General features: G+C 45.2%; 1 protein-coding gene across 3 annotated transcripts; it reads right to left on the minus strand.

Annotated features, from left to right (window-relative positions):
* Window positions 1-375: 375 nt before the first annotated feature.
* On the minus strand, window positions 376-20917 carry SYNE4 (spectrin repeat containing nuclear envelope family member 4). 3 transcript variants are annotated; one of them, XM_070763655.1, is made up of 13 exons: window positions 20851-20917; window positions 17986-18286; window positions 16976-17126; window positions 14899-15078; window positions 13838-13975; window positions 13033-13227; window positions 12239-12497; window positions 11450-11529; window positions 10430-10505; window positions 9524-9681; window positions 8514-8651; window positions 6588-6643; window positions 376-1116 (listed from the first exon to the last, which is right to left on the minus strand). In XM_070763655.1, the coding sequence occupies exons 2-13, from the start codon at window positions 18114-18116 to the stop codon at window positions 897-899; spliced, it is 1782 nt and encodes a 593-aa protein (XP_070619756.1). In that variant the 5' UTR covers window positions 18117-18286; window positions 20851-20917; the 3' UTR covers window positions 376-896. The 3 variants fall into 3 exon arrangements, with proteins under 3 accessions (XP_070619756.1, XP_070619755.1, XP_070619757.1); XM_070763654.1 differs by having other exon boundaries at window positions 20611-20866; XM_070763656.1 differs by having other exon boundaries at window positions 20518-20859.
* Window positions 20918-21142: the final 225 nt, after the last annotated feature.

Below are 21142 nucleotides of genomic sequence, written 5' to 3' on the forward strand. Positions count from 1 at the left end.
TAAAGATATCTGGATTACATCCCCCAGAATCCCCCAGTTCCCTTAAAGTTCATTATTCAAATGAACTTTAAAGATGCCTGGACTTCATCTCCCAGAATTCCCCATCCAGCATGCTAATGAACTTTGAAGATGTCTGCATTTACCTCCCAGAATTCCCCAGTCATGTAATTCAACTTAAAATGAGGTTTAATTAAAGAGAATTCTGGGAGTTGAAGTCCACTCATCTTAAAGTTGCTTTGTGTACAAACTCCATCCTTGCATCTTTGGGATCTCAGGTGTTTGGAGATTTCTGGTGGGGTGTGGGTCTTGTTTTGAGGATCGAGTCTGACATTGGTGTCGTACCCTGGGTTACATCATCTGCCTGCCACAACCAAACACCTTTCTCCTTTTTTTATTAGAAACTGGCAGGTGCCAGAGGTACAAAACAGGTAGCCCATGTACAAAAGTACCCATCATCCAAAGCTGGAAGTTACTCAAGATTTGGTACCCCCAACCAGAATGGATCTCTTTTGAGAAATGTCAGTGCAGAGCAGATGTTGCTGGGACTTCAAGACAAGCTGTTTTCTCCAAAGGTCAGCAGATGCCACCTGAGCAGCCGTGACCACAGGTAGATGTCCTGCCTCTTTGCATGGACGGATGATCTTACCTTGAGGAAAGCCAGCCCCATCTTTACACTGGGACTACTCCAAGGTGGTTCATCAGACCTAAATCCAAGCTATCTTCCCGAAGTGGTAGATGTCTTCTGGACCTCCTGATCTGGAGCCCATCCCTGAGCAAATAGAGGCACGAGGAATGCAACATCTTGGAAGTCCAGAAGAAAATGGTCCAATTCCTAGGAGTCCAATTTTTCCTACAGGACTTTGGTTGATGGCAGCGTCCCCATCCTCCAACATCCTCTATGTGGGGGGCGGACCCTCATATCTTAGCATGAGGTGGAAGGATTTGGCAAAGCCGTTGGCCTCGAAGCAGGGGGACTGGGAGAGGCTCAGGAAATAGGACCGGCACAACAACCACACAAGCACCGCGACTGTCGTAGTCAAGAGCAGCCAGAGGACCGAGGCTCTGCGGAGCTTCTGGGGCTGGGCAGAGATCTCGTTGGGCAGCTGCAGGTCACATCTGGAGAGAGAAGAACGGGAGACGGTTCCAAGCTTAGATTTCAGGTGGGGCCTGAAAAGTACAGGGATCCTCAACTTACCACTGTTAGTACTACATACATAACAGGTTGGGTTTGGCAATATAGAAACAAGCTAAAAATGAATGCTTGTATGGATTGAAGCACTATAGTTTTAAGAGGCAGTGTTGCAGATTGCCACAAGAGGGAGCCAGAAGCATGATTCTGTTATTTCTGACATTTCTCTGTTTGGTATTGCTGATTCATTGTGACTGCTGTAGTAAGAGCTGTGTGTTCGATAATAGTTTATGTGTTTGTAAGCTGTACCAGTCATGCTTATAGTATTGTTAATATATTGAGAATTATTGACTGTGCATGACTGGACTGTTTAACTTGACTATGATATTTGCTAAAGTAAATACTATTTTATAAGCTTTAATGTATCTTTGTATGGCTGAACCATTACTTATATCTTCTGACTATCTACTGCAGGGGTCCCCAAACTTGGCAACTTTAAGACTTGTGGACTTCAACTCCCAGAATTCTCCAGTCAGCATAGCTGCCTGGAGAATTCTGGGAGTTGAAGTCCACAAGTCTTAAAGTTGCCAAGTTTGAAGACCTCTGATCTACTGGATATCTGCTAGGATTCCTTTGCACATGTGTCACTCTACACACTCCTTAACAACCACCATTTGTTCTGTGGCCATTCAAATGGGCAACAACACTGAAAACAATGACTTACGACCATTTTTCACACACATCTCCGTGGTCACATGATCAAAATTCAAACACATGGCAGCTGACTCATATTTATGTCTCGGGGTCATGTGACCCTCTTGGGACCACCTGATCAGCAAAGCCAATGAGGAAGCCATATTCAATTGACAACAGGTGCTACTAATTTGGCAACAGTCGTGATTCACTTAACAGCACAGGCCAAAAAGGGGCAAAAAAAGAACAACTGATTCTTCCTTAGCAATTGTAGAAACATAGAAACATAGAAGTCTGACGGCAGAAAAAGACCTCATGGTCCATCTAGTCTGCCCTTATACTATTTTCTGTATTTTATCTTAGGATGGATATATGTTTATCCCAGGCATGTTTAAATTCAGTTACTGTGGATTTATCTACCACATCTGCTGGAAGTTTGTTCCAAGGATCTACTACTCTTTCAGTAAAATAATATTTTCTCATGTTGCTTTTGATCTTTCCCCCAACTAACTTCAGATTGTGTCCCCTTGTTCTTGTGTTCACTTTCCTATTAAAAACACTTCCCTCCTGGACCTTATTTAACCCTTTAATATATTTAAATGTTTCGATCATGTCCCCCCTTTTCCTTCTGTCCTCCAGACTATACAGATTGAGTTCATTAAGTCTTTCCTGATACGTTTTATGCTTAAGACCTTCCACCATTCTTGTAGCCCGTCTTTGGACCCGTTCAATTTTGTCAATATCTTTTTGTAGGTGAGGTCTCCAGAACTGAACACAGTATTCCAAATGTGGTCTCACCAGCATTCTATATAGTGGGATCATAATCTCCCTCTTCCTGCTTGTTATACCTCTAGCTATGCAGCCAAGCATCCTACTTGCTTTCCCTACCGCCTGACTGCACTGTTCACCCATTTTGAAACTGTCGGAAATCAGTACCCCTAAATCCTTTTCTTTTGAAGTATTTGCCAACACTGAACTGCCAATACAATACTCAGATTGAGGATTCCTTTTCCCCAAGTGCATTATTTTACATTTGGAAACATTAAACTGCAGTTTCCATTGCTTAGACCATTTATCTAGTAAAGCTAAATCATTTACCATATTACAGACGCCTCCAGGAATATCAACCCTATTGCACACTTTAGAGTCATCGGCAAATAGGCAAACCTTCCCTACCAAACCTTCCCCTATGTCACTCACAAATATATTAAAAAGAATAGGACCCAGAACTGATCCTTGTGGCACACCGCTTGTAACCTGACTCTGCTCAGAATACTCGCCATTAACAATAACTCTCTGATGTCTACGCTTCAGCCAGCTGCAAATCCATTGAACTATCCAGGGATTAAGTCCAATCTTCACTAATTTATCTATCAGCTCTTTATGTGGAACCGTATCAAAGGCTTTGCTGAAGTCCAGGTAGGCAATATCCACGGCACCACCTTCATCCAACACCTTTGTGACATAGTCAAAGAAATCAATGAGATTAGTCTGACATGATTTGCCTTCAGTAAAGCCATGCTGATTTGGGTCTAATAAGTTATTGTTTTTTAGGTGCTGATTTATCCTCTTTTTGAGTAGAGTCTCCATCATTTTAACTACAACTGATGTCAAGCTAACTGGCCTGTAGTTACCAGCTTCTTCTCTACTGCCCTTCTTGTGAATAGGCACAACACTGGCCATTCTCCAATCCTCAGGAACTTCTCCTGTTAACAAGGATTGGTTAAACAAATCAGTCAGGGGGGTAGCAATGACAGATCTGAGTTCTTTAAGAACTCTGGGGTGGATGCCATCTGGACCCATTGCCTTATTTATCTTTAATCGTTCAAGTTCTTCTAAGACATCGGCTTCTAAGATCACTGGAGCTGAATCCGTACAGCTGGAAGCAATGCTATATCCCTCTATAGTATTATTTTGTAAGGTGTCTTTTGAGAAAACTGAACAGAAGTAGCTATTGAAATGGTCAGCGATCTCCTTATTCCCATTAATGCATGTATTATTCCCGGTACTAAGCTTCGTGATGCCGCAGTTTTTCTTCTTCTTATCATTAATATATCTGAAGAAGGTTTTATCCCCCTTCTTTAGAGATTTGGCAATTTCTTCCTCTTTTGAGGCTTTAGCAGCATATATTATCTGTTTCGCCTCCTTCTGCCTCATTTTATATACCTCCCTATCAGCTATACTTCCAGACTCTTTATACCTCCTATAGGCAGCCTTTTTTTCATTGACTATAGCCCTTACATCATTGCTAAACCATAGCGGTTTCTTCTTCCTTTTACCTTTAGTTATTTGTCTTACATACAGTCCAGTGGCTTTTAAGATGGCCTTTTTTAATACAGTCCACTGGATGCTCGCTCCTGCCATTTTATCCCTCCCCTTTAATTCATTATGTAAATATTCTCCCATTGCATTAAAATTTGTTTTTCTGAAATCCAATACTTTGGTTGCATTATAGGATTGCTCACAATGAGTTTTTACATCAAACCACAAACATAGATGGTCACTGCAACCTAAATTTTCTCCCACCTTGACATCTGAAACCCAATTCCCATTCGTAAAAACTAAATCTAGAATATTCTCCCCTCTAGTTGGTGTCTTAACCAGCTGTGCCAGAGCTGCTCCTGTAAAGGCCTCTACTATATTCTTACTTTTGCATGTAAGGGCACTGGGGATATTCCAGTCAACATCAGGCATGTTGAAATCACCCATAACCACAATATCTCCCTTTACTGCCATTTGAGTAATTTCATCCACCATCTTGTTGTCATATTCCTCGGATTGCCCTGGAGGCCTATAGATCACCCCAATTCTAATGACAGAACCTTCTTTATTTTGCATGCAAATCCAGAGAGTCTCTAGATCTTGACACGTATTTTGAATTAGTGTTGTTTTTAGACTTTCTTTAATATAAATGGCTACTCCACCTCCCCTTCTCTCTATTCTATCCTTCCTATACAGTGTATATCCTGGTATGGATATTTCCCATTCATTAGAATCCTTAAACCATGTCTCAGTTATGGCAACCAGGTCCAAATTATCTCTAGATATTATGGCCATTAATTCACAGAGCTTGTTGCTCAAGCTTCGAGCATTGGTGCACATTACCCGAAGAACATTATTTTCGTTATTAGTTTGCCCCTTATCATCAACTACATCTATATTATTTGCAGCTCCCTTTTCATAAGCTTCCAAAAACTGCTTTATCCTCATTGGTCGGGGACAGAAATCACCCACATCAGTTACATCTCTGTCCCCTTTACCTAGTTTAAATGCCTGTCCAAAAAAGTTCTGAATTCCTCACCGAGCACCTGGGTACCTCTGTATGATGGATGCAAACCATCCCTCTTAAACAACTCCCTATTAGACCACCTACTGACATCATGACTTACATAGCCAAAACCTTCAGCTTTACACCACTGCCTTAACCACACATTAAACTCTCTGATACACGTTGTTTTATCCTCTTGGCCACAAACCGGTAACACCTCTGAGAAAGTCACTGAATCAGTTATTTTACCCAGCTCCACACTTAGACATTGAAAATCTCTTTTTACTACATTAACATTTCTCTGGGACAAATCATTTGTGCCAAGATGCACCACCACATCAACGTTATTACCTTTACTCACAGTCTTAACAATGTTTGTAATCCGCCTCCTGTCCCTGCTGGCAGTGGCCCCTGGGAGACACCTCAGCACCTTAACCACATCCTTGCTCTGTCCCAAATCAACACCTCTAACGGTCGAATCACCCACAAGAAAATGTGTCCTCTTTTTATTTCTACTAACTGTACTTGATGGTTTGGTGACATTTACGACAACTTCCCCTTTGAACATCCCCTCATTCTCTGCCTGAAGGACCTTGCTAATATCTCCAACATCCTTACTATTTAAATCCGCAAGAACACTATAGGAATTCGATACAGAGAGACCAAAATTGCAATGTTTTTGCTCAACTGCACGCAATCTTCCTGAACCGACAGTTGTCCACACAGCCCTCCTCCTCGGGGGGCGCTGTGGAAGTGGAGGCTGGACACATGGCTGCATTACAGCACGTGGCTGGGACAATCTTTCCACTTCTGACTGCAAGCTACAAACTAAGGACTGCAATCTAGAGATCTCGCCATCTAACCTAGATGTCCTTATGCAAAGAGGGCAGTACCCCAAGTTCCACAAGGTGCTACGGAAGACAACAGCCAAACAAATGTTACACTGCACCAAGCCAGTCATCTTAACAATGTATTGAAATACAAGTACTTAGCAGGAAAATCAACAACCCCTATTGCTACCAAACTTTGCTGATTTTGGTTTATAGTTATATGATTCGCGCGCCGTTAGGCGCGCGGGCCACTACCTTCTTCTCCTTCTCTGTGATCTGAAGTGCAAATTAAAATGGCTTTTTCCTGCCTTTTATACTTCCCAGTCTAATCCTGCCCCAGCCTAATCTGATTGGTCTGTGTTTGAAAACAAACTGCTAATAAAATTGTCTGTAACAGCCAGTTATAAATGCCCCTTCTCCTTGAATTCAAAAAATGCAAATGCAAAAAGTAAACAGCACTACCTTCTTCTCCTTCTCTGTGATCTGAAGTGCCAAAATTGTGGTCAAAAGTCCAATCCCACAAGAACCCTGCTGTTGACATGCTTGCATTCATAGAATGCACAAGTTACTAAAGTTGTTCGGTTTCCATTTGTGCAGCACAGGGGCTGAAAAAAGGCCGAGTCCCTATAGACAATTATTCTCAAAAACTTCTAAAAAAGCCACTTACTCTTTCTCAATAGCAATCATAATTTCTGCCGACTGGGAATTTAGCATCTTGGAGACCTAGGAAAAGAGTCACAAGAGGGAAACAAAATCAAACATTTTTAAAAAAAGAAACAGGTTTTGAAAGCAGTATCTATAGAAAGTGGGAGGTGGTGAGTTCAAGTCCCACCTGAGGCCTGAAAAAAAAACCAGAGGGTGACTGCCAATCACCAGGTGACGGAGTTCTAGTTCTTCTGACTTTGGCCCAATGACTAGGAGACAGGGAGTTCTAGTCCTGCAATTGTGGGCCAGCCCCTCTGGCGCGAGCTCAACCCAACCTATCTCACAAAATGAGAAGGAAAACATTACATAAGTGGTATCACACACCCGTTCAACTTGCATATTTCCAGCAGAATGTTAAAAATACTTGTTGGCATGAGGGTCAAGATAAAGGAGTCTTCATGCAGATGCTTTGGGAATGCCCGGTAGCGCAGAACTTTGGGCAAAAAGTGCAAGAGGATATGAATGGGACGTTAAATATGCGATGGATAATTACTAAGGAAATGGCAGTATTAGTTGAAAACAACGAGACGGGAGGATTTAGAGAAATTAAACATGCAGCGAGAGAGAGAGAGAAAGAAAAAAGGAAGGAAAGAAAGGGAAGGAAGGAAAGAAGGAAAGAAAGAGAAAGAAGGAAGGAAAGAAAGAGGGATATAAACAAATAAATAATAACAAAAGAGATGGCAGAACCGTTTGGGCTGCTGAATTTGGAGGTGTTCATCGCCTTGGTGGGAGAAGGCACTTTTGGCATGCTCAGGAGATGCTCGCCACTCGCTTCAGCCAGTTCTTCCCCTCGGTTACTTTTCTTGCATTTCTGACTGGTCACTGATGGGGCTCCCACAGGCTTTTGACCTTACACGTTGTTAGAATATCCATGACCGGGGGAACCACGGTAACAAGGTTCAGCCAATGAGCAGCTGAGTCAGCCAATGGGAGCTTAAAGACATCTGAGTCTGTGCAGAGAATCGAAGCTGAAGCTAGAAGGCTGGGCGTGGCTCGGCCCACTCTGAACTCTGAACTAGGAAGTGCTTGTAACTGCTGCTACCTTAAAGAAGAACTCTGCTATTGGTGCAGTGGCCCCTCCACTCACGGCCTTCATTCGTTCCGTGGCCAGGTTCTTAAGTAGAAAAGTTTGTAAGAAGAAGCAATTTTTCCCACAGGAATCAATGTGAAAGCAAATAATGTGTGCGATTGGGGAAACCACAGGGAGGATGGAGGCCCTGTTTCTTCCCAGGAGATTCCTAGAGAGGCTTCTTGCCTTTTCCAGCCCTGTTTCCTTCCAGGAGATTCCTAGAGAGGCCCCACAGAGGCTTCTCCCTGCCTTTTCCGGCCCTGTTTCCTCCCAGGAGATTCCTAGAGAAGCCCCACAGAGGCTTCTCCTCGCCTTTTCCAGCCCTGTTTCCTCTCAGGAGATTCCTAGAGAGGCCCCATGGAGGCTTCTTCCCGCCTTTTCCAGCCCTGTTTCCTCCCAGGAGATTCCTTGAGAGGCCCCACGGAGGCTTCTCCGTGCCTTTCCCGGTTACAGTTTCGGAGGCTCAGGTTTGTAAGTGGAAAATGGTTCTTGAGAAGAGGCAAAAAAAAATCTTAAACACCCGGTTCTAATCTAGAAAAGTTTGTAAGTAGAGGCGTTCTGAGGTAGAGGTACCACTGCATTGTAAATACTCATCTGTTATTATTTATTCATTTATTTGACTTACATGCCGCTCAATCCTGCTGAACTCAGGGCGGTTTACAACAATAAATAATACAGTACATAAGTTAAATATTAAAAGCAACAAAACCTCATTGTCTATAAAGAAGTTAAGGAATCCAGCTGAATCAGTTTGTCTGGGTGTGCTTCCTGAAAAGGATTTTCGGCAACAAACTCTAAGCAAATACGGTGTGGCCTTACCTGTTGCTCCTTCCCCAATTGCCTGGTGACCAGGTTCCGCTTGCCTTTCTTCCTGGGCCATTGGTGGACCTTCTTCCCCATTGTCTGAATTTGCAGCTCCTTGGCTGGTGGGAGCACGTCCACATGGGTTACGGAGTCCTGAAAGAATGGAGGAACAGAAGCAACGTAGCAGAAGTGAAGCATTGGAAGACCAGCCAGTCCTCACCTTTCCTTCTCAGCTGGCCAAACGACGGAAAGGAGGAAAAAGACCCACCCTAAAACCCTGTAGAAAGTCAGCTGGAAGCATCTCAGACTGCAGACCACCCCAACTGTTTCAGATGCATCAGAGGGGGCGATGGAATAACAGATGTTGTTTTTGTCTCTGTCGTTCCTGGTGGGTTGTCCATGGGATTCCCACAGCTTCTCCGCAGGGACCCTTGCCAGAAAAAAAAATGTGTCCCCCCGCACCCAACTTTCCAATAATCTTCGGCGCCTGCCAGGATCTCCCCAAGCTTCAGAGCTGAACTTGTGCAGGATTGAGACCATCTGCGTGCAAAACCTCTCGGCTTTCCTTCAGTGGACCTCAAACCGGCCCTGGCGAGCATGGGTGAGTTCCAATTTTTTTTTAAGCTACCACTCTGTGGGTGTGGCTTATTTTGCAGGCGTGGCTTGGTGGTCATGTGACTGGGTGGGAATGGTTTGGCAGTCATGTGACTAGAGTGGCTTTGCGGTCATGTGACATCACTAGCGGGTCGTTACCGGTTCTATAGAACCAATCCGAACCCACTGGTGAGTATTTTTTTTCTGTTAGCTGACTTTTGCTTTTTAATAGATTGGTTTAATTGCTGTGGACTAATTTTAACTCATAAATAATGTACTGGATTTATTTATTCCTTTTTTTTTGTAGTTTTTTAAAAGCTTATATATACAGGTAGTTCTCCACTTATGGAGAACAATTGAACCCCGAATTTCAGTCGTAAGTGACTGAACCTTGGAAGTTCTGATTCGGTTTCACCAGGTGACTAGCGTACCTCTTTGATCTCCAGAGGGATTCCCATTTGGTTCTGGCGGTTCTGGTCCAGCCAGGTCTCAATGTGTTTGGGATCGAACCCCGTGGCTTTGAGGGGTGGGCAGCAGACCCCTGTCGTGGGCAGCTGGGCGGCTCCTGGCTCCTGGGGGGCGGGAGGTCCTACCCACAAGAACAACAGAGTGGAAAATGAAGTTTGTGACTTGCGAGAACATTAGCCAAAATAAATTTGTGTAATCTTCAGATACAGCAGATCACACTGTTGGTTAATAGAGAATAGAATAGAATAGGAATAGAATAGAAATAGAATAGAATAGAACAGAACAGAACAATGATATAAATATAATAGAACAGAATATAGAGAATAGAACAGAACAGAATAGAATAGATAGAATTCTTTATTGGCCAAGTGTGACTGGACACACAAGGAATTTGTCTTTGGTGCAGATGCTCTCAGTGTCCATAAAAGAAAAGAGACATTGGTCAAGAATCAGGAGGTACAACTCTTAATGATTGTCATATGTGTGTGTGTGTAGCTTTCAAAGACACTTTGGCAAACAATAGGGGCTAGTGGCATTTCTAAACAGAGTAAACCACACAGGGTATCCTCATTTAGTGACCACTACCATTCGGAGTGACGGTCATCAATTCATCCTTCCTTGTATGAGCTTCACAAGTCTGTAAAGCAAAGAAAAATGTGAAGGCAGATCTTTTAAGCACCGTTGTGGTTTCCTTTGGCGATTGCTTCCCTTAATGACTGAGCCGCTGGTTCCTGTTGTGGTCACTAAAGGAGGACTCGATGTACATAATTTGGGGAACAGGCCAACTGCTAACAACACGCTGACTTTCGCAAGTACATGGGACTGGGCACTTAAAGGTGTGACATGTCTACTTTAGGTCGTGAACTCACCCAAAACATCTGTTTCCATCGGATGAGCCCCCCAGCAGCTGCAGGGCTCCCCCTCCTCTGGGAAACTGCTCTGGACCTGCATGATTGGCAGGGAATGGGAGACATGCTAAGCACACGCTTCGAAAGGGGTGACCGGGTGATCCCCAACACAACCCTCAGAAGAGAATAGAATAGAATAGAATTTTATTGGCCAAGTGTGATTGGACACACAAGGAATTTGTCTTGGTGCACAACGTGTGGCCACAATTGAGCCGAAGGTTTCTGTTGCTAAGCAAGACCCATTTTTGACCCATTTTACAACCTTCCTCGTGGCAGTTGTTAAGTGAATCACTGCCCTGGATTGATTGATTGATTGGTTTATGATTTGATTTGATTTGATTTGATTTGTATGCTGCCCATCTCCGAGGACTCGGGGCGGCTCACAGCATATATAAGAGACAATAATAAAAACAATCCATAAAAATCTACTTTAAAACCTTCCATTACCATTCATTTAACAATCGTACTAAAAATTGATTGATTGATTGATTGAAAGATTGATTGATTGATTACAGTTGTGTTGCAATTGCAGAAAAGGCAGCCTGCTAGGAATGACATTTAAGATGCCCTGAATTGGTCAGTTCTATAAATTTATTTCACAAATAAATAACAAAGGCAGGTGGTCCTCGACTTGCATATGTGCCCAGCGTGTGTGCCAGTGTGTTTTAGCTTCTGCGCATGAGCAGGAGGGAAAATCTTGCAGAATCTGCATGTGTGTGTGAGACTTCAGTGGTTTTTTCGCTTCTGCACATGCTCGGCCAAATCTTGCCAAAATCTCTCTCTTGTGTGCATCCCCTCACAAGACTTTGCTTCCTGTGCAGGCAAAGAAGCAAAAACACACTGGGACACGCATGCGCGCACATTATGCGCACAGCTCAACTTTTGCTACTTTTGTGGCCCCCTTTGCCTTTTCGGTAGCAACCCACTGCCCCCCCTCTCTCTCCCCTCCCTCCACGTTCCTCCTTTCCCTCCAATACCCACCGAGAATTCTTCCGTTCTGCCCCAGCTCCAGCGCCAAGAAGAGCGACTCCTTCGCCGAAGACGGCCCTCCCGGCTGAAGCCTACGAGACAGAGGGAAATTCTCTTTCCAGTTTGTAGGGAGGGGAGCACAATTTAGAACCTCGAGGAGTGGGCTGCAATGAAAACACTGGAATCACTGGTGATTGACAGGCGGGGAGAAATAATCCAATCTTATTTTATTTATTTCATATCAAAATAAGAGTACAGAGTCTCTTTGGCGCATGACTGCCAGAGGTGGGCTGCTCCCCCCCCCCCCATGGCTTGGAGTGCTAGTGGAGTCCAGCGCAATTTTGCTAGTGCACCTGGACAGGTAGCGAAATCGTGCATGGACATGCAGGTGCGCCCATGGTTTGGCGTGGTAACCGTGGAGTCCAGCGCAATTCTGCTAGTGCACCTGGACAGGTAGCAAAATCGCACGTGGTACACCTGCCTGTCTGAGCGCAATTTCGCTACCTACCCAGGTGCACTGGCAGAATTGCTCTGGAGTCTGCTAGCACACGTCACTGTTCCACCTGAGCCGCCCACCTCTGGTCATAAGCGAGCGCTACCTGTAACCCGGTTGTTAAGTGAATTTGTCAGAAGGCTGCAAAACTGGCATAAGCCCCTGCCAGTTGCCAAGTCTCTGAATCTTGAACATGTGACCACAGGGAGGCTGCAACGGTCACAAGTGTGAATACAGTCACAAGGGTTTTTTTGCCCTGTTGTAACTCTGAAGGATAATTAGCGTTGTGATTGACAGCCGCCACTTACCCATGACAGCACTGTAATACGATGAATCTTCGTCCTGCGAGGTGGACCCCCCCACGTCCACCGAGGGGTCCCACTCCAGATCTGCAGCCGAGGACCCCCCGAGGGGAACTCTGCAACATCGGTCTGGTTTCGGGGTGGAGTGGCCCCCAAGAGCCTCGGGAACCAGGGCTGCGGGTTCAGGGTCCCCCTTGCGAAACGCCTGCGAGCAGTCCGACTCCCCGTCGCTGTCTCGGTCCAACTCCCACTGGTCCTCAAAGACCTGGAGACAGGATGGACATGCGCAGACAAAGGCCTCTGTGGGGCACACCAAGCCATCTGGGCACGTGGGAATGCCCCCCACCCCCAGTTAAACTCCCTTGTGGAGAAAAAAAAACTGGAGGCAGGATTCCAAATGTGGTCTTACCAAGGCATTGTAAAGTGGTAGTAAGACTTCCCTCAATGGCTGAAGTGGTAAAATATGAAGAGAAGAAAGAGGAGGAAGGAAGGAAGGAAGGAAGGAAAGAAGGAAGGAAGGAAGGAAGGAAGGAAGGAAGGAAGGAGAAGGAAAAAGGGAGAAGGAGGAGAAAAAGAAAGGGGAGGAGAAAGAAAGAAGAAAAGAAGGAAGGAGGGGTAGGGGAAGAAAGAAGAAGAACAACAAGAAGAAGAAGGGGAAGGGGAAGAGGAAGAAGAAGAAGACAAAGAGAAGAAAGGAGGAGGAGGAGAAAAAAGGAAGAAAATGAAATAGGAAAGAGAAGGAGGAAGAGGAAGAGAAGAAGAAGAGGAGGAGGAGACTTCTGATGAGATGATTGACATACCAGCCTCATGCTGACCAGGCGCCTCTGAAACTGGAAGACCCTTGACAAGACCGCTTGGTGGAACCCAATCAGCTCCTTCAGGTCCTCCTCCAAGATCTCGGCATCCTCCGGCTGGCTCTTCTGGATCAATTTCTCGGCACAGACCACGAGATGATCCACGTGTTCCGTGTTGGTCTGGACATCTTGCTGGAACGCCTGGACATCAAGGAGAGAGACCAAACGAGGGAAGGAGCCCGATCAGCTTCCTTCACCTCATCCATCCTCATCCTCTGCTGAGCCCGAAGAACAAATCCCAATGGGAGAAGCCCCTTTCCCCTTTGTTCGATGCCAGGTTCCTAGTCCTCAGGATTGCCGAGCAGCTGCTTCCTCTAATCTAAAACCTCTGCTTCTCGACCTTGAAGATGGGTGGACTTTCAACTCTGGGATTCCGGAAAGCTGGCTGAGGAATCCTAGGGGGTTGAAAGTCCCTTCACCTTCAAGGGTTGAGGAGCACTGCTCCAGAGCAGAAGCTACTAAAGGTAGGGAAGGACCTCCTGGGATTTGGGGCTGAGGAATTCTGGGAGCTAAGTTGCACATCTCTTACAGGGGCTGAGCTGGGGAATCGCTGGTCTAAACTCCAGGGGCCTTGGCTGGATGCTGACAAAATAGCTCAGAAACACCCCAGGTAAAACCCACCAAACGATGCCAATTTCCAGGTGAAGATTCAAGATCTTGGAAAAATTGGACGGATCTTTAGGAAAAACCAGGAAGCAGCAAAGGTGAGCAGGGAAGCTCCTGATTTGGTGGATACGGAATCCATTTTTACCTGCAGTTCTATCATTTTATCCAGCGAGGTCCCTCCGGAGAAGTGCTCAACGTCGGTCAGCCGCAGGTCCAGTTCCATCAGCCGCACCTGGATGGTCTCCTTCTTCTGTCCGAACTCCTCCCATTGATTGACAAAATGCTGAGGGAGAATCCAGAGCAGGTGAAAACATCTTGCAGATGTTTCATGACCCAACTAGGGAGCATCATCAATACTACACTAGAGTGGGATTTGTGGGGAGGAGGAGGATGAGAAGGTGGTGGTGGAGGAGGAGGAGGACTGTGAGATCCTCGGTGCTCTCTGACCTTGACCGTTTTCTTGCACATGTTTCATTACCTGACTGGGTTACATCATCAGGGGTAGAAAGGAGAGGTGGTTGTGGAGAGGAGGACTGTAGGATCTATTAGTACTCTGTACAAGACAGTTGGGTGTGCAATATACAAACAAGCTAACTATGAATGCTTGTATGTATTGAAGTACTATAGCTTTAAAGATGTAATGTTGCAAATGACCATACGAGGGAGCCAGGAAGCATGATTTTCTCTCTCTGGGCTCTCTGGGCTTTCTGCTGATTCACTGGGACTGATGTAGTAAGCTCTACGTATTTGATGATAATTTGATGGTATTTGTAAGATGATGATGATGATGATAATAATAATAATAATAATAATAATAATAATAATAATAATAATTTATTAGACTTGTATGCTGCCCCTCTCCGAAGACTCCGAAGCTGTAATGTATATTCTCTTAGTCAGGTTGGTTCTTACACATTTCATTATCCAACTAGGTAACATCATCAGTGCTAGAAATAAATATCTATCAGCAGAGAGCAACCCCCCATTTCTCTTCTAACACCGATGATGTTCCCCAGTTGGGTTGTGAAACGTCTGCAAAGAAGCAACCAAGTTCAAAAAGCACCGAGGACCCTGCAGAAACGTCCGAGGTCTGGTGGGCAGCAGCGGCACCAACACTTCGGCCTGTCCAATAATGACCCTCAATCCAGAACCGGCCGTCCCCCAACCCGCGGCACCAAGGAGACCCTCCCCCTCTTCCGAGCTCACCTGAAGTCTCCTGGAAACAGCAGCCGCTCGAGTTTGCAATTCCTCCCAGCGCCAGTTGACCTCCTGCACGGAGGACTTCAGGTCAGCAGGACCCATGTTCCCCATCCACACCAGCTGGCGGTATTGCCTGTTCAAGGACTCCAGAGACCATGCCTTCTCCGAGATGTCCTTCTGCAATGCCTGCGTGGAGGGGAATCCCAGAAGGGGTCAGATGTGCAGCATGGAGGAGTATACCCCAAAAGTGGTCGGCTGGAATTTAGTTCAAACTTTCTAGTTCACATCATTTCTGCATCGCTCATCCAGCAACCTGTCAGGTTTGCCACAAAGAAATTATCTATTCATTTATTTAATGTATGTTAGGAATCTGCCCATCACTGTTGGGTTGGCAATATATTGGCTGCAGGTGTTGCAGGCTGCCACAAGAGGGAGCTAGAGCTTATTTCTCTGAGTCACCCTCTCTGTTTCTCTTTCTGTGGCTACTCACTGTTAGGTTGGCTCTGCAATCTCTCTGTATTGTAGTCATGTATATCAGCTAAAATGTGTTTAGGCTTCATATCTTTGTTTACTGATTATGACAAAGACAACTGGTAAGAAAGACTATGTACTTGGTAATATTTGGATGGGGATCACGTAATCTTGAGGACAGAGCAATGGTCGTAAATATGAGTCAGTTCCAAGCATCTGAATATTTTATCACTGTTACAAAGGCCGTGAGCTTGAAAATATGGTAAATAAGTCACTTTTTCAGTGCCATTGTAACATGGTGGGATGGTCACTAAATGAACTGTTGTAAGTCAAGGACTATCTTATAGGGCAGAGAGCGTCCGATCAGAAGGTGCCCAACCAAGTGGAGTTGGGCGGCATATGAATTTTACAAATAAATAAATAAAATAAACTCCCAGAATTTCCCAGCCAGTTTTGCTTAAGGGCACAAGTCTTAAAAGTTCCCGGATGGGACACTTCCTGGTACGGGGTCTCCGGCTTGAGCGAGGGGTTAGACTAGAAGACCTCCAAAGCCCCGTCCAGCCGGGTTCTCCAATTTTGCAGCCTCTTTCCTGCATTCGGATTCAGATTTCACGCCTCGCCAGACACATTCAGAGCCGGGAACACAAAGCCGCCTGTGTCTCTCACCCCGTTGGTGCCACAAAGGTGTACACAGGCCTCTCAATGCCACGTTTGTTTGCTGTGACTTTGTGGCTCCTTGTGTGATTTGGAGCCATGCAAAGAGCTGCGTTTTATCTCCGTGATCTCTGCAGATGGGGAGAGAGAGAGACCCCGTCCTTCCTCGGGATTGCTTTCTTTTTATTTATTCTATTTATTTTAGAAACCGAGAAGATGGATGGCAGAAAAAGACCTCCTGGTCCATCTAGTCTGCCCTTATATTATTTCCAATATTTTATCTTAGGATGGATCTATGTTTATCCCAGGCAGGTTTACATTCAGTGACTGTGGATCATTCATTCATTCATTCATTTATTTAGTCCAATACACTATGTGTACTATATATACACATAATAAAATACATGATGAAGGTTATAGAGGAGATACTCATAGTAAAATATATCTAAGAAATAATAGAAAAGAAGGTATAGTAATAGAACATCTCAATGAAAGAATAGAAGAAGAGATATAGGAATAGAAGAAAGGTACAGGAGATATAGGAGAGCAATAGCACAGGGGACGGAAGGCACTCTGGTGCACTTGTACTCGCCCCTTACTGACCTCTTAGGAATCGGGAGAGGTCAACCGTGGATAATCTAAGGGTAAAGTGTTGGGGGTTTGGGGAGGACACTATGGAGTCCGGTAATGAGTTCCACGCTTCGACAACTCGGTCACTGAAGTATATACTTAATTTTAAAAATCGTTTTAGAAATACATTTTATTTTAAAAAGTATTTTTTTAAAAAAAGATGTATTTTTGATTTTGATAAACAGAAAGACTGAAACAAATGACCCCCCCTTAGAAAAAGGCAACCGGGGTGTTTATTATCTTGGCAACAATTCACCTCGTGATGAGATTGGCAGGAAACACGTTTGATCAATAACCTCAAATGCAGAAGGAGGTGAATTCCGCTTACCCGGATCCTCTGCAGCTCTTGTTTGGAGACAGTGCAGGACACTTGGGAGGACCGGGGAGAGGCGGCCACCGTCTCAGCCACCTGGAGCCAGTCCTGGAAGCGGAAGAGGCCGTCCTGGAGGGTCTTCTGCAGGGCCCAGGCCTCCTCCTCCCTGAGGGCAGAAAGACCGAGATGGGCAACCCCCACCCCACCCAGCCCCCATCCCTTCACTCCTTTGGAATGGAAAAGGCCTGCAGGGGGGCTTCCGGTCTGGGAAGGCAGAGGCAGGAGGGTCAGCAACATCAGTCCAGCAACAGGGCTGGCCATGGAAAGGGGCCTTTCTCCAAGGGACATCCATCAGTTGACCTCCTCTAGCTATGTACCATCCATCCATCCACTCAATTATCCTTCCGTCTGTCTGTTTGCCCGTTCATCTGTCCATCCATCCATCCACCCATCCATCCATCGCTCTCTCTCTCTCTTCTGTATCTTCTTCTCAAGGTATTTCATCCTTGGTCTGTCAGCTCGGTATGAAAATCGGCTGATGGATGGGCAGGCGTGAACCTCGAAAGCCTTGCCATTCTTTCCGGCACAATTAATTCCGTGCTCTGCATTCGTGATAGCCATGCACTCAAACAATTCTGGATGGTTTACACAATTCAACCCAAGGTAAAATAATTAAAAACATAAATAAAACCAGACAGCCTGAACGGAAAGCAGGTCATAAAGCAATGGGTGGCAGCCCTTCCCATCCAAAAAGGCACATTAAGCCCAGGCTTGGCACCAAAGAGCCCCCAAAACCACAGGTTTTGTGCTTGCTTACTCTCTTACAATCCCTTTCTCTCCCATGAATCTAAAGAGAAACATGAACGCCCTTCGTGCCGATTATCCCAGCATCCTCAAGGGCGGAGGAGTGCAGAAATGGATGATTCTATTTCCATTTAGTGACTGCTTTGCTTAACAGCTGTTGGTCCCAATTGTGGTTGCTAAACAAGGACCCCTTGCTCTTCTCAGAAGCTGGTCCCCCTCACCTGATTCGTTTCTCTACCGTCACCATGCAAAGGTTGCAAGCAGAATTTACTGGCGTCATCGGCTCCCCAGACCATCTGCGGCACCTCCGTTTATCTGGGAAGAGGTCAAAGTCCACAGCTCCTCCCTGCATCCCAATTGTTGGTTTCAGCCTTGGGGTTCCGTGATAGAAGATCCCCCCAAATTCCCCCTGAGTGGTAGGAGGTCTGGAGAGAACCCCAAAAGCCTCCGGTTTGCTTCCAATGGCTGCGTAGAAAGCAAAGTCCTCTCGCCAGCCTTATCCAGGGAATCCTGTTCAGACTTCTAGAAAACAAAAAGAAAGGAGAAAGAAATAAAGAAAGAAAGAAAGAAGGAAGGGAAGAAAGAAAGAAAGAAGGAAGGAAAGAAGAAAGAGAGAAAGAAGGAAGGAAGGAAAGAAGAAAGAGAGAAAGAAGGAAGGAAGGAAAGATAGATAAAAAGAAAAAGAAGGAAAGAAAGAAAGAAGGATGAATAGATAGAAGGATACAAAGAAAGAAGGAAGGACAAGGAAGGAAGGAAAGAAAGAAAGAAGGATGGAGGGAAGGAAGGACAAGGAAGCAAGAAAGGATAGATAAAAAGAAAAAGAAGGAAAGAAAGAAGGAAGGATGAATAGATAGAAGGATAGAAAGAAAGAAGGAGGGACAAGGAAGGAAAGAAGGAAAGAAAGAGAAAGAAAGAAAAAGAAAGAAAGCCAGCGTCAGAAGAGCAAAGACTTTTTCGGGCAGACTGACAATATATATTGATTTTTAGCCTTTTGCCCTCCAAATGAATCACGCACCATCTTTGCCAAGGTTTCGATCCATGCGAGAGAGCTGATTATTCCCTTTGCAACTAGAGATCCCGGAATACCTGTTTTTATGGCCGGTGACCTGCTTTACGGCCTGCAAATCTACTTTGGATATTGCACAGCCTTGAAGGCGCTGAATGAATGGATAGCACCCGTCACAACATGGGTGTGCACAGGCTGCATTTATCCGACAAAGCGCATAGGGCACGTGTGGAGCGTATTTATATAACCGCAGCTCATCTGGCTCCAGGGGAGAGCAGCCACATCCCTGAATAAGGTGTGTGCAGACATTTTCCCTTCCTTGCCTGAATTCTTGGCTTTATCATTGATATTCAGAGTTTGTTCCCTGCACGGAAGCTTTTGTTTACACATGTAAAATATCCCCGTGTTTTTGCAAATCAAGCAGAAGAAGAAGAGGAAGAAGAAGAAGGAAAAGAAGAAGAGGAAGAGAAGGAAGAAGGAGGAAAAGAAGAAGAGGAAGAAGAAGAAGGAAAAGAAGAAGAGGAAGAAGAAGGAAAAGAAGAAGAGGAAGGAGGAGGAAAAGAAGAAGAGGAAGAAGAAGAAGAAAAAGAAGGAAAAGAAGAAGAAGGAAAAGAAGAAGAGGAAGAAGAAGAAAAAGAAGGAAAAGAAGAAGAGGAAGAAGGAAAAGAAGAAGAGGAAGAAGGAGGAAAAGAAGAAGAAGAAGAAGGAAAAGAAGAAGAGGAAGGAGGAGGAAAAGAAGAAGAGGAAGGAGGAAAAGAAGAAGAGGAAGAAGAAGAAAAAGAAGGAAAAGAGGAAGAAGAAGGAAAAGAAGAAGAGGAAGAAGGAGGAAAAGAAGAAGAGGAAGAAGAAGAAGGAAAAGAAGAAGAGGAAGAAGGAGGAAAAGAAGAAGAGGAAGAAGAAGAAGAAAAAGAAGGAAAAGAAGAAGAAGGAAAAGAAGAAGAGGAAGAAGAAGAAAAAGAAGGAAAATAAGAAGAGGAAGAAGGAAAAGAAGAAGAGGAAGAAGGAGGAAAAGAAGAAGAGGAAGAAGAAGGAAAAGAAGAAGAGGAAGGAGGAGGAAAAGAAGAAGAGGAAGGAGGAAAAGAAGAAGAGGAAGAAGGAGGAAAAGAAGAAGAGGAAGAAGAAGGAAAAGAAGAAGAGGAAGGAGGAGGAAAAGAAGAAGAGGAAGGAGGAAAAGAAGAAGAGGAAGAAGAAGAAAAAGAAGGAAAAGAAGAAGAGGAAGAAGAAGGAAAAGAAGAAGAGGAAGAAGGAGGAAAAGAAGAAGAGGAAGAAGAAGAAGGAAAAGAAGAAGAGGAAGGAGGAGGAAAAGAAGAAGAGGAAGAAGAAGAAGAAGAAGGAAAAGAAGAGGAAGAAGAAGAAGAAGAAGAAGAAGAAGAAGAAGAAGAAGAAGAAGGGAAAAGAAAAGAAGAAAGGAAAGGAGGCAAAGAGAATGAGGGAAGGGAGGAAAGAGGGAAACTTTTCCTTCAATTTGCCCAACTGCTTTTGTAATTAGGAAATTCTCCTTAATTGTCCACTGGAATCTTCCTTTCTCTAATGTCTATCACTCCCCCCCTCCGCAACCTCTGAGCATGTACAGAGTTCACCTTGCCTACCTACCCCTGAGCAATCTGCCCATCTTCCCCTGGGGCATTTTCTTTCCCAAGTGCCTGAAAGAACTCTGAATGAAACCTTTGCTGACCGTCCACTTCTCATACAGTTCTGCCAGCCTTCCAAGAAAAAATATATATACTTATTTGCATTGATATATCACCTTTAGAAACTGCACAGCCCCTTTCCGCAGAGTGTGTGTGTGCGTGTGAGAGAGAGAGAGAATCCCAGTCCCTCTAAAATCTCCATCAATCACCTGTCATTCCAACCGGCAGCCCCGCCTTGCAGGTATGGTGGAGGCAAGCAGGTTGGGTTTTCACGGCCGCTTTTGCAAACTCCCTCCCACGACCGACTGACCGAAAGAACCGGCGTGGGAGAAAAAGGCCGGCAGGTACCGAGACTTTGCAACCTCCCTTGCAGGATGCTGCCCCAAGGCTCAAAGGAGACCCCCCCCAACTTCGGACAGCCCAGCGATCCCCCCTCCCTCTGCATCTACCTGCCGTCCAGAAGCCGGATCCTCTCCCTGAGCTGCTGCATTCCCCCTGCCTGTCAATCATTAAACAGGTGACAAACGAGGAGGACCAGGTCCGAAAGCGCCATGATCTTCCTTGGCCAACGTGATTGGCGGAAAAGGGCTGGACAATGCCCCGTTTGAGGCTTGGCGGGGGAAGCCCAAAAAAGCCCGCCTGCCTCTGTTGGCTGCTTCTGCTTTTCAAAGAGAGAAGCGGCTCTTCAGCTCACCTGCAGACAGGGAGGGTTGGCAGGTAACTCGATTCTCTCGGGGCAAA

The sequence above is a fragment of the Erythrolamprus reginae genome, chromosome 11, assembly GCF_031021105.1.
Source record: "Erythrolamprus reginae isolate rEryReg1 chromosome 11, rEryReg1.hap1, whole genome shotgun sequence".
NCBI lineage: Eukaryota > Metazoa > Chordata > Lepidosauria > Squamata > Dipsadidae > Erythrolamprus > Erythrolamprus reginae.